This window comes from Vipera berus (genome assembly GCF_964194415.1).
Source record: "Vipera berus genome assembly, chromosome: 4".
Classification (NCBI taxonomy): Eukaryota; Metazoa; Chordata; class Lepidosauria; order Squamata; family Viperidae; genus Vipera; species Vipera berus.
The window spans coordinates 12,459,799-12,476,516 of NC_138206.1; the positions used below are offsets into that span (position 1 = coordinate 12,459,799).

The window sequence follows — 16,718 nt, forward strand, 5'->3', positions numbered from 1 at the left end:
ACGCCCACCCTGTAGGCCAGATGCACTCTAGCCACGCCCACCCAGTAGGCCACGCCCACCCTGGCCACACCCACCCGGCCCCCTGAGGGCAACCACAATGCTGATGCAGCCCTCAATGAAATTGAGTTTGACACCCCTGCCTTACACTATCGTTTTCTTTCGGTAACAGGATTATGTAACTGCGTAGGGAAGGAGACAATTATGATTTCCTTTCTTTCTCAGATGGAGCAACATGTCCTAGCTCTGAGATACCAGTGTTGATTCTACTGTAGATGAAGTCAGTTTTCCCTGGAAAAAGCCAAGTTCTCAACTTTAGAGTCCTCTTAGGCTTGATCTTCTCCTCCTGGAGCAGCACATTAAAAAAAAGTGCCCATTACATTTTCACTTCTTTAGTTGAGCTGGTCATCAGTTGTGGGCCCCACCGAGAAGTTCTAGCTGTGCAGGGGAAATCAAACCAGTCTGTCTTGTATCACAATGCACAGTTGAAAGGGGAGAACTTTCATTAACAGAATAAGAGAGTTGGAAGAAGCATTGGAGGTCTTCTAGTCAAATCCCCTACTCACGCAGCAGACCCTATACCAGGGGTAGGCAACCTTGGCTCTTTTATGACTTGTGGACGTCAATACCCAGAATTCCTGAACCAGCCATGCTGACTCAGGAATTCTGGGAGTTGAAGTCCACAAGTCCTAAAAGCCAAGGTTCCCAGTTGTTGTTAATTGTGAAGTCATGTCCGACCCATCGCGACCCCATGGACAACGTTCCTCCAGGCCTTCCTGTCCTCTACCATCTTCTGGAGTCCATTTAAACTCACACCTACATCTGGCTCATCTTCCACTGTCATATCGTTTTGCCTTTTGGTACTGTCCATGGGGTTTTCGTGGCAAAGATACTGGAGTGGGTTGCCATTTCCTTCTCCAGTGGATCACAGTTTGCAGAACTCTCTGCTATGACCTGTCCATCTTGGGTAGCCCTGCACGGTATAGCTCATAGCTTCATTGAGTTACACAAGCCCCTTTGCCGCGACAAGGCTGTAATCCATAAAGGGGCAAGGTTCCCTACCCCTGCCCTATACTATTCTGGACAAATGGCTGTTCAATCTCTTCTTGAAAATCTCCAGTAATGGAACACCCACAACTTCTGGAGGCAAGTCGTTTCACTGATTAATTGTGCTCACTGTCAGGAAATTTCTCCTTAATTCCAGGTTGCTTCTTTCCTTGATTAGTTTCCATCCATTGCTTCTTGCCCTGTCTTCAGGTGCTTTAGAGAATAGGTTGACTCCCTCTTCTTTGGGGCAGCTCCTTAGATTGGAACCGTGTAGATTGGGAACATTGGAACTGTGTCATGCAAAAGCAGAAAGTCACATTGCAGCAGCACAACATGAAACTAGTGTTATGCTAGTGTGTCACAAAAGTAGCATTGAAGCAGCACAACACAAACTCTTTTTTATTTTGTAGTATGTCAGGAGGCAGAGCTTATGTTGTGATGCAGAAGCCTATGAATACCTGCGGCTATTATCATAAATTACAAATAGCAACAAGCTCTACATTTGCCTTTGAAAACAATTTGGAAACTGCCATAGTTATAAAATAGAACAGTGGATATAAAATAGTGGATAAGGACTTCTGTCTAGCACAGGTAGACTCCATAATGGAGTCTATGACATATGTCATGATGGTTGTAAAATGGGTTGGTCACATGACTGACCTGATTTTACAATATTTTTTGTCATTAAGTGATTGCCTCAACCATAACATGAATGCTACGGTTGTTAAGCAAGCCCAATGTTCGCTATAGTATCAATTTGACAAAAACCAGAAGTTAAATGCCAGTTTTAGGCGTAATCATTGTAAAAAGTGATCGTGTGATCATGGAACACTGCAAACAGGCATAAATGCAGTCATGTTGCTAAACACCCAAAGTGCAGTCACATGACCATGGAAAGGGGACAACTGTCAGAATTTTGGAACCAGGTTGTAAGTCCCCTTTTTCAGATAGGCCGTAACTTCTAACAGTCATAAGTCAAGGACTGTCAGTTTTACACCTGTCCTCCTGTTGCTGTGTTGGTTGACAATAGGATGCTGGGCCCAGTTCAATGCACTGATTTTGATCTATCATAACCAAGCCTTATATGGCTTGGCTGCTGGATTAGGAATTACTCCAGTTAGCCAATAAAGCTAGTTGGGCATCTATCAATAAGCGAAGAACTCATGATTCCTGAAGCCACTTAGATTCAGACAAGGAATCGCCCTCATCTGTGCACACATGTAAGGAGAGAATGCAGTAGATCCTGGATCAACATGAATTTAAAGCGATGGGATCCTATAGGTCGTGCTTCTTTATTTTGGCTCTCATTCCATGGGACACCTTACCCCCAGAATCTGGTATCCTGTGTAATTATTGAACTGTACTGCTTTTGTTGACTTTGTTTTCTGATTCTTATGGTAAACTAAGGGAACACCTGCTGCCGGCATCAACTTCCCATCATCCTGTGCGCTCCCACAGGGAGGGCCTTCTCAGGGTACCGCCGGTTAAGGAATGCCGGCGGGTTATTCCCAGGGAAAGGGCTTTCTCTGTGGGCACGCCGGCCCTATGGAACCAACTTCCCACGGAACTCAGGACTGCCCCCGACCTTCGCTCATTTCGCCGGGACTTGTAAACCTGGTTCTTCGAGCTGTTTGGCCCAGACTGAGGGGTTTTAATTTAATTTAATTTAATTTGGGTTTTAGTTTAACTTCAGGGACTGTAATTTAATTAATAGTTTTAATTGATTTTAATTTTGTATACTATGTATTTTAATTTTCCCTGTAAACCGCCCTGAGTCCTACGGGAATAGGGCGGTATATAAATTTAAATAATAAATAATAAATAAATAAATAAACCACCAGGAGTCACAATGAGCTGAGTGGTATAAAAGTAGATGTAAGAGATAAAGACAGACAAAAGGATGTGTACACTTATCAATTATTGATTATGTGCCATCACGTCAGGGCTCATATCTTAGCAACCGCATAGGTAAATTTTCTCCATGACAATTTGTGCCTAACCAGGTCTCTCAGATCTGCCCATGATGCATCCATTGCCGCTCATCAATACTTTTTCTATCCTTCAAAGTTCAACTTTTGCTTCCATAAATGTTCAGACAGAATACCATTGCTTGCAGTGTTCAGATGATGTTATTGATGTTCTGGTCAATAATTTATGGGGGATAAAATATAGAGTGTGATCATCTGAAACTTTTCTTTAGCCAGATATATTGGATTGATTGAAACAATTATATAAACTTGAATGAATATTTTGATGCAATCTAATGCATCAGTTTTGGTCTCTTGTTCACAGTGGGACTAAAAAAAAACATGAATTCTTCCATTACTAATAGATTTCCAACTATAAACTATGCTTAATGGATTTAAGACAAGCTGATTTCATGTGGATCCTTATGGATCAATTTTGACTTCAGCGTGGATTCTTAATTGTGGTTTATTCCAACTGCTCTAAATCAAGAAATGGAAAACTGCAATTAATAAAAAAAATTCCTGGTTTCTTTATTCATTTTTGTAAATGGATAAATAAATAGTAATTGTAGTTATTATTCTGATTTATGTAACTCACCAATAACTTACCTGACATTGGGCTCAGGGTAATTCATGCAATAGGAATAAATAATAGTAATGATGGATGACCAAGCTACTTATTCAATGGCTTGAATCTGCAAAGACTTTAAAATACCAATGAATCAAGTAGGCAGATAATAAAATCATAATTTAAATACTACTTACCTTTAATAACTGCAGAATGTTAGGAGATAAATCCTGTGTGTATCGGCATGTAGATTCTAAATTATAATTGAAGTACCATTTCTTCCTAATGACTTTTTCAAGGTTTCATGTCATCACCTTTGGATAAATCAAAAATGGTTTTAAAAAAAAAAGAATCCCTGTTCCTTTGAGAGTGTCATCTAATCTTTGGTAATATAATTTAAACAAGTGTCCGTATATTTTTTCTTATGATTGCATTTTATGAATATGCCTGGACAATTCTTCCCCAGGCCTTTCTAAGCAAGGAATTGTGCTCCTGACATATCGAGCGGAAAATAAATGTATATTACATTCCGATCCATGTTAATTGGTTTTATACAATAACATTTTCTGTCACAGCAAAAAAAAAAAGAATTGCCCAGTTTGATGGCTGAAGCTATTTGATCTTGATTGAGCTGGTAAAGTTGGTGAGGTTTACAGGAGGTTTAGCCTTCCAAGTTTGCATTGCAATATCTGCAAGAATAGAATAGAATAGAATAGAATAGAATAGAATAGAATAGAATAGAATAGAATAGAATAGAATAGAATAGAATAGAATAGAATAGAATAGAATAGAATAGAATAGAATAGAATAGAGCTGGAAGGGACCTTGGAGGTCTTCTAGTCCAGCCCCCTGCTCAAGCAGGAGGACCTATACCAGGGGTAGGCAACCTTGGCTCTTTTATGACTCGTGGACTTCAACTCCCAGAATTCCTGAGCCAGCCACGCTGAGGGGAAAGGGAGAGGTTTCCAAGCTGAGCTATGCTGGCTCAGGAATTCTGCGAGTTGAAGTCCACGAGTCATAAAAGAGCCAAGGTTGCCTACCCCTGACCTATACTATCTCAGACTACCAAATGGCTGCAAATGTATAAAGATAATGGTGATTCTCTTCGTTGCCATCTAATGGCTGTCTGAATTTTTGCACACTTTACGTGGTAGCAAGTGAGTAAAAGACTCCCAGCAAATTCCAAACCAAAATGGAAAGTTAAAAATAGTTTTTAGTACAAATCATGTTTGTACTGATGCTAAAATATATGGACAGCCGTGAAATCATCAGAAGCTTGAAGGAAGCTTTATCTTTCAAGTTCGACTAAAGTAATTTTGAATTAATGAAGAATAACTAGAAGCAGGATGTGTAGTTTGTGTTCGTAAGTGATTGATGTCAAGCAAATAGTTCTGGCTGGAAAACAGATGCGTTCCTACTTCTGTCGGCTTCAAAGGAAAGGGAGTGCTGACTCTAAAAGACTGTTGGATTCATGTTTGTTTCCCCTTTGCCACAGCTACGTTGTACGGAGAAGGCAACAACAAAATGGAAATGTGCAGAACTTAGTTTTTGCATTTGTGTTAAATTAGGCTGAAAGCCAACCCTTGCTGCATCGTAAAAAGAATTGTCCTGATTTCACTTTTAGCATACAGATCTCTTATCATTCTTGAAGTTAGTTCAAGTTGGCCGTCTGGAGGGATGAATAACCCCGCAGCTCACACATGACCTCTCAACTTATCTTCTTTCAAATATTCTGTAGTTAACTTTTGCTGAAAATTAGTGGTAAGGCTTCTCAACATTCTGTAAAAGGTAAAGGTTTTCCCTATCCAGTCATGTCCAAATCTGGGGCCAGTGGTTGTCTCTGTTTCTTAGCCAAGGGAGCCAATGTTGTCCAAAGATGCTTCCGTGGTCATGTGGCCAGCATGACTATACGCCAAAGCACACAGAATGCTGTTACTTTCCCATTTAAGTGGCACCCATTAATCTACTTGCATTCGCATGCTTTCGAACTGCTAGGTGGGCAGGACCTGGGGCAAGTGACGGGAGCTCATCCTATCACACAGCGCTTGGTTCTCTAACCCGGTTGGTCAGCTTTCCAGCTGACAAGCTCAGTGTCTAACCTCTAAACCAAGGGTCCCCAACCCCTGGGGGCCACGGCATGCCTGAAACCGGTCCGCGCAAACAAGCAAAGCCCCACATCCGTGAGACGCAGGCAGTACATGAAACCACGCCTCCTCCGATCTGCAGAAAAACCACTCTCCAGGGTACCGGTCCCTGGTGCTCAAAAGGTTGGGGAGCTCTGCTCTAAGCCCTTGTGCTCTCCATTATTCTTTAGAAGCTTTAAAATAGGGTACCGATAGTGGGGGGATTTTTATAAGAGAAAAAACCGATTTCCTCTCCTTTCCCCCAAATAAGAAGAAATAGAATTCCTGGTCTCACCCATGTAAGAGGTATTTGCCTAAAGGTAAAGGTTCCCCCGCACATGCGTGCTAGTCGTTTCCGACTCTAGGGGCCGGTGCTCATCTCTGTTTCAAAGCCGAAGAGCCAGCGCTTGTCCGAGGATGTCTTCCGTGGTCATGTGGCCGGCATGACTAGACGCCAAAGGTGCACAGAACGCTGTTCCCTTCCCACCGTAGTGGTCCCTATTTTTCTACTTGCATTTTTACGTGCTTTCGAACTGCTAGGTTGGCAGAAGCTGGGACGAGTAACAGGCGCTCACTCTGTTATGTGGCACTCGGGATTCGACCCGCCAAACTGCCGACCTTCTGATCGACAAGCTCAGCGTCCTAACCCACTGAGCCACTGCGTCCCTTATGGTATTTGCCTACCCCGAGTCTATTTTTCCATCCAAAAGTTGCTGCTCTACTCCAACCTTTCCCAACTTGGAAAGTCTACCAGCATTGTGGGACTTTTAATTCCCAGACCTGTGGGTTAGAAAGCATTTGCAGAGATGCAAATTCTAACGCATTGGACCTGGACCAAATGATAGCAAACTGTTTTTTCACAGACAATGACCGGGGACAACATTCTTTGAAAGAAGGGCAATCCCAAATAGCAGCTAATGGTGGTTGGGTTGAGCCAGACAAGAAATGGAGCATGAATATATACTGTATATAGGTGGTCCTCGAATTACAGCAGTTCATTTAGTGACTGTTCAAAGCTACAATGGCACTGAAAAAAGCGACTTATGAGCGCTTTTCACACTTACGACCGTTGTAGAATCCCCATGGTCAAAACTCGGATGCCTGGCAACTGACTCATATTTATGACGGTTGCATTGTCATGTGCAATCCCCCTTTGCGACTTCCTGACAAATCAAAGTCAATAGGGGAAGCCAGATTTCCCTTAACAACAGTGTTACTAACTTAACAACTTCAGTGATTCACTTAACAACTGTGGCAGGATAGGGGCAAAATTAAAACGGGGCAAAATTCACTTAACAAATGTCTCACTTAGCTAATGAAATTTCGGGCTCCATTGTGGCCGTATGTGAAGGACTACCTGTATCTCACAGCTCTGTTGCTGAGGGACGCCGAAGTACGTACGGTTAAAGTGTTGTGCCATGTTGGCATCTTGGTCTTTTCTGCCTCACGGAATTAAGAAGAGCTGCTCTTCCCTCCTCTTCTCTTTTTTCCCCCAGGGGTGAACAGAAAGATTGTGTATTCCATGGCAGATTCTTCGGAAGGCTTCTTCTCTGTCGACATGTCCTCAGGCATCATCATTTTAGAACATCCTCTCGACCGGGAACTTCAGTCTTCCTACAATGTCACCATTAAAGCTTCTGACCAGGGCATTGTGCAGACTCTGTCATCCTTTGCTACCGTTACAATTACTGTCCTGGACATTAACGACAACCCCCCTGTCTTTGAGAGGAGAGATTACTTGGCTGCAGTGCCTGAGGACACCTCGCCAAGCGCCGAGATTATTTTTGTGTTTGCCACCAGCAAAGACATTGGTACAAATGCCGAGATCACCTACCTCATTCGATCTGGCAACGAGAAAGGAAAATTCCAGATCGATTCTAAAACAGGTAAGTTTGCTAAAGTAAGGAGAAGCAGGTTTAAAGCAGGTTTAAAGCAGGTTTAAAAATAATCCTTTCGTTTTATAGTTGGGTAAGAAATAACCGCGGCGGGAGGGGTTGCACCATACACACCGCTGCTTATATTTAGCTTGGGTGCCATTGTTACTAATTTATGCCTCAACCCAGGAGCAACAGAACAATATTACAAAAATCCGAAAGAATCTCCATTGTGCCTAGGAAAATTCAATATAGAACTTAATGGCTGCAGTCCTCATTTTCACTAACGTAAGTGCCATTGAACCTCTGAATAAGCACAAGTTGGGTTTTGCTGTAGAAAACGTTTCCAAGCACGCAAGATTTCTGTTACACAAGTGAAGCACTTGGCATCCATTTCTGTTAAATTTCAGTCGGTTCTCTTCAGGCCATTTCGCTAACCTTAAATTATTACTTTGGGGCTGTTAGCTATCTCACCCAATTGTGTGTCATCTGAAAATTTGATAAGCAATCCCTCTGGCTCTTCATCCAAATCATTAGAGAAAGTATTGGAAGTTAAGAGGACCCAAGAGGGATCCTTGCACCACTCCACATGACGCTTTCCTCCAGTTACGATGAGCAAATTTGGAGTGCAGTTTTCGAGCCAACTACGTACCCATTTAATTCTCATGCCATTTATCCCACACCCAACTAGCTTGCTAATCAGCTTGTCATGAGATACCACCAAGGCCGTTTCTCTGCAGGATTCAGAACTGTAGCACCACTAAACTGGATCTAGTTAACTGACTCCTTCAAAAAATATTTGTGATCAGATAACCATTTCTGTCAGATATGAAAGACCAGGTTCATACATGAAGGTCCAATTAAACTGATTTATTGCTAAAAGGTTTATGCTCGGGGATCTTCTCAACTAACTGCACCTGCTTAGATATGGGTCAATGGAATTCAAGGGGATTTTAGATTTAGTCCGCTTATGGCTATGTAGAGATTCTAGGCTGATTCATCTTTTAACTCCGCCCCTAGGATCTGCCACTCTTTTCCCTACAAATTCCTTTCCCTAGTCCAGGGGTAGGCAACCTCGGCTCTTTTATGGCTAGTCCATGAGTCAAAAAAAGAGCCGAGGTTGCCTACCCCTGCCCTAGTCCAAGAAAGGGATATTTGCAACAGGAGTGGTATTTGTCCAAATTCTTGATATTTAAGATAGACTGTGCTGCTTTTAAAATGGTATGCTGTTGTTGTTAGTTGCGAAGTCATGTCTGACCCCATCACGACCCCATGGACAACGTTCCTCCAGGCCTTCCTGTCCTCTACCACCTTCTGGAGTCCATTTAAGCTCACGCCTACTGCTTCAGTGACTCCATCCAGCCACCTCATTCTCTGTTGTCCCCTTCTTCTCTTGCCCTCAACCTTTCCCAGCATTAGGCTCTTCTCCAGTGAGTCCTTCCTTCTCATTAGGTGGCCAAAGTATTTGAGTTTCAACTTCATGATCTGGCCTTCTAAAGAGCTGTCAGGGTTGATCTCCTCTAGGACTGACCGGTTTGATCGCCTTGTAGTCCAAGGGACTCGCAGGAGTCTTCTCCAGCACCATAGTTCAAAGGCCTCAATTCTTTGGCGCTCAGCCTTCCTTATGGTCCAATTAAAATGGTATAGAGAATCTAAAAGCGGGAGAAACAGCCAAGGTCCAGTTCTGATATGTGAAATAAGATGGGATAGGATGGGGTGAGGTGAGGTGAGGTGAGGTGAGATGAGATGAGATGAGATGAGATGAGATAAAGATAAGATAACCTTTATTGTCATTTTTTTACTATGAGCACACTGGCCCACATTAAAAATGAATTTGGAGTGACTGATTTGGAGAGTGCAATCAATTTGATGTCAAGGTTTGATATGGCAAATCGGTAGGGGAAGCCAAATTCACTTAACAACCGTGTTAACCAACTTACCACCTGCAATGATCCACTTAACCACTGTGACAAGAATGGTCATAAAATGGGGCAAAATTCATTTAACAACCGCTTCGCTTAGCAAAAGAAATTTTGGGATCCGTTGTGGTCGTAAGCCGAGGACTACCTGTATTTGGGACTTTTATTCCCTCTAGATTCATAAGCCAATTGTATTTTTGCAAAGGCTTTTCTCACTGACATCACGTTAACTGAACAACGATAACAAAAAAAAGTCTCTTCTATATTTCTCCATTGCTATCAATGAAAGGGAAAAAATAGGTTCATTCACGCTTCCGTGCAGTTTTTGTATTTATTTATTTATTTTTTGCTTTGTTTTGTTTTCCTATTCCCTTTCTTTCCTGTCATTTTCTGAAATCTCTCTCTGTTGTTTTTTTTAATCAGAAGAGATTTTGCGATACCACTCAAGGGCACTTTAAGTTTTAATATTTGAGAGAGCTGGAGTGGTATTAGCATATTACATCTCCTTGGTATTGGAACAAAAACAATAGTTAAAGCTCTATTTCAAAGGAAGACAAGAAGGTAAATCAATTAAAAATAGTGACATTTAATTACCAATGAGGTATTTATTATGTGTTAATGAATGACAGCTTCCCTATCAACAAATCAGCAGTAGACACTAAAGACTCAAAGCAATCCTGTAATTAGGTAGAATATCCGGTGAATTTATTACTGTAATTGGTTTTTTTTTTAAAAAAAATCTTATCCCCAAACCTAGTGGTGATGGATGTCTTATGCCAATGCTTGTTCACAGTATCTTTTCCCCTGAAGTTGGAAAGAACTGCACCTACATTTCCCAGGGCAAATGGTTGAAGAGAAATAAGAATTTTGGTCAACAGTCTGAAATTAAGGCCAACCTTCAGCGGTTGATAGGAAGATAGGAAGACAGTGGATGGCTGAACTAGATAGCATTTGGAGGCCTTTTTTCTTTTTTCAAATTAAGCCATAAAGCAGACATGTCAAACACAAGGCCCGGGGGCCAGATCCGGCCTGTGAAGTGGTTTCATGCGGCCTGTGAAGCCATCCTGGAAACAGTGAGGGAACGGCCCCCACTGCCTTGGCCCTGGCCCAGAGACCCTCCTTCTGCCAGAGACCCTCAGATCTGTCCCACTCCTGCCCGGGCCCCCATAGGCACCCTTGATGTGAATGATGTAGAGCTGGCCACGCCCACCCAGTAGGCCATACACACTTTAGCCACGCCCACCCAGTAGGCCACACCCACCCGGCCCCCTGAGGGCAACTGCAATGCTGATGCGGCCCTCAATGAATTTGAGTTTGACACCCCTGCCATAAAGGGTAGGGCACTTTTGGGAACACATTTGGTAGGTGATGCTCTCACTGCCACATACGCTACTGCATTGAGATTATTCTATTCTTACCTTAGCTCTCCAAAGATGCTGTCTGCTAGCTCAGCTTATCTTTGTCTTATCGTGGTCTGGTGTTTTGTTTTTGTTTTTTTTGAAGTACCCTCTCCTAAAAACATACTAGAGTTTTGGATACCAGCCATTTTTATTTTCTAAGAATACATCCTGGAAGTGAAGTTGAAGCTAGAGACTTGTATTTTTATTTTTATTTTTATTACATTTATATACTGCCCTTTCCCTGAGGACTCAGGGCGGTACATCAGCTTCCATTTTTTTAATTTTCAATGAAAGTAGGAAAAAAAATGTCAGCTGAGAGAGCGTTCGCAGCACACGGAAGACTTATCCATAATTTCAACTGGGAGACTGTGAGCATCTTAAACCAAGCCAAGTCCAAAAATGCTAGAGAATTCCTGGAAGCCTGGCACTCAGACAAATCAGCCATCAACAGGCACATAGGGATAAATAACATCTACATAGCATTCAGAAGAGACAAAAAGATAAACTACGTTTCCCAGGACAAATGGTCGGAATAAAATAGGACTTTTAGCCAACAGTCTGAAATCAAGGCAATCAGCACCCAGGTGAACAGAGATTAACACCAAGACTAACATTAGACCAACAATCAAGAAGCAATTAATAATTACCAATTCAGACAAGCAATCTAACAATAAACAACAGCTTCATCAACTAAGACCACTCCCACCAACACTGACAGGGCAAACCACTAGGACAGGGATCTTCAAACTTGGCCCTTTTATGACTTGTGAACTTCAACTCCCAGAATTCTTTAGCCAAGCACGCTGGCTGAGGAATTCTGGGAGTTGAAGTCCACAAATCATAAAAGGGCCATGTTTGAAGACCCCTGCATTAATATATAAAGTGAGAGCCAACTCCACATCCTACTGATGATGTTAACCTAGTTTGGTAATGAAACATCTGCAAGAAAACAACCAAGCTCAGAATCTCCTAATTATTTGTTTAGTCTTACATTGAAAAGGTAGGGATCAAAGGCCAATAGCACCTAAGGAAGTACGTTTCTATGACAATTGAATTTCCAGTTCAAATATTTCTCTGCTTTAATAAAAGGAATCCAGTGACTTTTGCATTGATTCAGATATTTTCTTTCATTCTTGCCTGCTTTGCTCCTTCCAACATGAAAAGTGTATCAGAAGTGGCTTTGGTGTATAATCTGTATTGTCACTGTTTGCTTTGTGTTTTTCTGCTGTCGCTGAAGTTACTTGTATTTTCTTTCAAAAAAGAGTTTATGACTTTAGGGATGCCTATGATGTTCATATCCTGTCTTCTGTCTCCAAGGGTCCATATCTGTAATTGAAGCTTTGGACTATGAAATGTGTAAGGACTTCTTCCTTGTCATTGAAGCTAAAGATGGGGGCAGCCCAGCTCTGAGTGCTGTGACAACAGTGAATATAAATGTGACGGACGTTAATGATAATCCACCAAGATTTAGCCAAGATGTCTATAGTGCGGTCATCAGTGAAGACGCATCAGTTGGGGACTCATTAATAATGGTGAGTTCTGAAGTTTTCTACCCATATCACCAGGGTAAATGTCTAATTGTAAGTGAATACAGGACGTACTTTCTTAGTGATAACAGATGTTGATAAGTTTGAAAATGCTGTACAGTAAGTCTAGGAAAAGGGACGCGGTGGCTCAGTGGCTTAGGACGCTGAGCTTGTCGATCAGAAGGTCGGCAGTTTGGCGAGTCGAATCCTGAGTGCCGCCTAACAGAGTGAGCGCCTGTTACTCGTCCCAGCTTCTGCCAACCTAGCAGTTCGAAAGCACGTAAAAAATGCAAGTAGAAAAATAGGGACCACTATGGTGGGAAGGTAACAGCGTTCCGTGCGCCTTTGACGTCTAGTCATGCCGGCCACATGACCACGGAGACATCCTCGGACAAGTGCTGGCTCTTCGGCTTTGAAACGGAGATGAGCACCGGCCCCTAGAGTCGGAAACGACTAGCACGCATGTGCGAGGGAACCTTTACCTTTTTTTAAGTCTAGGAAAGGCATATAGCACAGTTAGAAGAAATGTGAATGGATATCTAGGGCTTCATTACAATTTAGACTCTAGTACACAGATAGATAGATAGATAGATAGATAGATAGATAGATAGATAGATAGATAGATAGATAGATAGATAGATAGATAGATAGATAGATAGATAGACACAGACAGACAGACAGACAGACAGAGAGAAGTAGGATATATAAGGAGAGAGACATGGGGAGATACAAAGGGACGTAAATAGGGATTTGCTTTTTAATATTTATCTTGGTGGCTTTTTGAGCTGACAGTTTAGTACAGAGCTAGATAGATAGCTAACTAGCTGGCTGACTAACAATAGAGATAGATTAGGTAGGTAGGTAGGTAGGTAGGTGGGTAGGTAGGTATGTAGATGAATAGGTTGGGAGAGAGAGAAATTTCTTGACTGGCAAACTGAAATGTTATTCAGGAAATTTTTACATTTTGTTAAAATGCAGATTACATCAACCCAGTTTATTACTGTGCTAAGCCATAATGTAGTTTCTTTAGTTTGCTGTAGCATGCTGTGTTACGTACATAATCAAACCAATTATAAATCATGATAAAGCAAGGCATGGATGTGTGAATCAAGTCTTCAAATTGCAAGATGATGATTGGATTAATTTCCCAAACTTGAGAATAACTCCCCAATCATTTTTCCCCATTTGGACGTTTTTGGTCTAGCATGCAGTTAATCATAGAACTTTATTTGGGTGAGGCCCTGATTGGTCCAAGTAGTTGTCTTGGTATGTTGCAAGAGGAAAGTACGTCCTGTAGTTATATCCTGCCTATTTTAGATAATCACCTCTGTGGAATCTTGATAGACCATAAATAACAATTGAAGTGTTTTAAGTATATCATATAATTGCATTTAACCATATATACATTTGTGATGATTTGATATACAGAAGAATTTATCAGTTCATTGTCATTGTTCTCCCTTCTGTTTATAATTCTTCATTTTTCCAAAGTTGATAGCTGAAGATGTGGACAGTCCTCCCAATGGACAGATATCTTTCTCCATTATCAGCGGAGATCAAAATAATGAATTTTCAATTGATCCTGGCTTGGGACTGATTAAAGTTAAAAACAGATTGGACCGAGAACGGGTAAAGTCAACCAGTTTCATTGCTTCTCCATTGCTTTCTTCATGCAGCTAGTATTAATAATTGAAAAATACCTACGGATTTATGTTATAGAAGTAAAAAATATATTTCGCAGGATTATTCTTTGGCATTTTCCTAAGCAGACACTGCCATAGCACGGGAATAATGCTAGGAAGAAGAAGATTCTTTGGCACTTTCCCATTGCTTTTCTGTTTAAACACCCTCCTTTCCCAGTATCCTAATCCCAGTTTGTAGTATTTGCTACATTTCTGACATGATTGTAGAAGCTTGGAGTTCCTATTTTTCAGAAAAAATACAAATTAAATAAGAGAGAGAGAAAGAGATAGGTCAAACAAAAATAAACATGCAGCTTTCTTAAGAATTAGTACAGTTCAGGTGATACAGGGGTGAAGGTGTATTGAACCAAAACTGAGATGCCTCAAGTTCAAGCCAACCACAAAAATTCACCGGGTGATTTTAGGCCAATATATCTTAGTTCAATCTACCTTGCATAATTTTTGTGAGGATAAAATATATGAATATGTAAACTACCCTGAGATTCTGAAGAATAGGTGGAACATAGATCTAAGGCTGGAATGGAATGGAATGGAATGGAATGGAATGGAATGGAATGGAATGGAATGGAATGGAATGGAATGGAATAGAATAGAATAGAATAGAATAGAATAGAATAGAATAGAATAGAATAGAATAGAATAGAATAGAATAGAATAGAATAGAATAGAATAGAATAGAATATTCTGTATTGGCAAAGTGTGATATAAAAATACCACAAGTGTGTTATAAACATATTACAAGATATAAAAAACATATTCTGGGCGTGCAAGTTCTGTTGATATAACCCATTTTCGCTATTTAGAGTTTCTGCAACCCTAGTTATTGCATGTTTCACATTTACTTTCTGAATGGATTAGTTAGTATACAGGGCTGACTGGACGCTGAGCTTTTCGATCAGAAGGTCGGCAGTTTGGCGGGTCGAATCCCGAGTGCCGCGTAACAGAGTGAGCGCCTGTTACTCGTCCCAGCTTCTGCCAACCTAGCAGTTCGAAAGCACGTAAAAATGCAAGTAGAAAAATAGGGACCACTCCGGTGGGAAGGTAACAGCGCTCCGTGCACCTTTGGCATCTAGTCATGCCGGCCACATGACCACGGAGACATCCTCGGACAAGCGCTGGCTCTTCGGCTTTGAAACGGAGATGAGCACCGGCCCCTAGAGTTGGAAACGACTAGCACGCATGTGCGGGGGAACCTTTACCTTTTAAATACAGTGAATGGATGAGGCAGGCAGGCAAGGATAATCAGGACCTTGGAGAGCTCAATGCACTGAAGGCAGGCTGGGTTAACTGTCTCCTCAATATGAAGGACTTTCCTTCCAGCACTCAGCTAAGCTCATGCTAAGGCTTTATTTAATAAAGCTAAAAGGCCAGTAATTCCTTAGCTCCAATCCAAAGGGCTGCTGAATTTTAGACTGAAAGAGCTCATTACCCTTTCTAAGGCCTGCATAGCTGGGAAATTGCAGGAACTATAGAAGGACCTGAAAGGAGGACGTGGGAAGACAAATCCAAACCGTGAAATCATCATAATGGATACCATAGTAGGGTAACCTGGAGTTCAACGCCTTTGTTAGGGATTGAGACTAGAGAAGACAAAGACTTCCCAAGTCCCTTAAACTCCAGAGTGTACAGTTAGTCCTCGGCTTACGACCAAAACTGAGCCCAACATTTCCATTGCTGAGCGAGACAGTTGTTAGTGGAGCTTTGCCCCATTTTTCTTGCCATAGTTGCACTGCAGTTGTTAAGTCCATAACATGGTTACTAAGTGAATCTGTCCACCCCATTGACTTTGCTTGTCAGCACTACAGCCATAACATTCTAAGCCATAGCAGCCATTACACTCTAAGCACATTGATTTGTGCTTAGAGTGTAAGCCGCCCTGAGTCTTCGGAGAAGGGCGGGATATAAATGGGATTAAAATAAAAAAAAATAAAAAAAATAAATATGAGCCAGTGGCCAAGCATCTGAATTTTGATCACATGACCCTGGGAATGCTGCAACTGTCATAAGTGTGAAAAATGCTCATAAGTTACTTTGTTCAGTGCCGTTGTAACTTTGAATGGTCACTAAATAAATGGTTGTAAGCCATGGACTACCTCTCTAGAGGAGCTGGCTATTTGGGGAGTAACACTAAACTACGATTTATTGCTATGGGAACAGTCTCCAATACCTCTTGACTCTTCTTTCCTCTATTGCATCTTCAGGTAAGACATAGAAAGGTCTTCCCAATCCTTGCAATTATTTCAAAGCAAAAAAGTTATGAGAAGTAGTTTAAGGCAGGGGTGAAGCTTCCCAAATTGAACCAATGAATATCAGGAGTAGAACACTAAATTTTGGTGGATGGGGTTTGCTACTGATTGCCCAGCGGGAAATCCTGGAAAAGGTACGCGTTAAGCCTACAGTTGACTTAACATCCTTGTAGAAGTCACCATCCTTCTCCAAGCATCCCCCAAATAAGCCTAAATTTTTGAATTAAAAATTTCAGCTTTGCTATAATGATTATGTTATTACCCTATTCCCTGCTGTCTTTAAAACCTATAATTCCAACTACAAAATAATATTTGTTTCTTCGTTTAGGGAAACAAGCCAGTACTGTA

General features: G+C 41.5%; 1 protein-coding gene across 1 annotated transcript in view; it reads left to right on the forward strand.

The window, feature by feature from the left end:
- FAT3 (FAT atypical cadherin 3) overlaps positions 1 to 16,718 on the forward strand; it is a gene marked incomplete at both ends in the record, with an annotated part of 425,634 nt that overhangs the window by 319,147 nt on the left and 89,769 nt on the right. Inside the window, 3 exons of the mRNA XM_081327912.1 lie at positions 7,199 to 7,588; positions 12,213 to 12,427; positions 13,913 to 14,050. Of these exons, the coding sequence (XP_081184038.1) occupies positions 7,199 to 7,588; positions 12,213 to 12,427; positions 13,913 to 14,050 (743 nt within the window). The remainder of the gene's footprint in view (positions 1 to 7,198; positions 7,589 to 12,212; positions 12,428 to 13,912; positions 14,051 to 16,718) is intronic.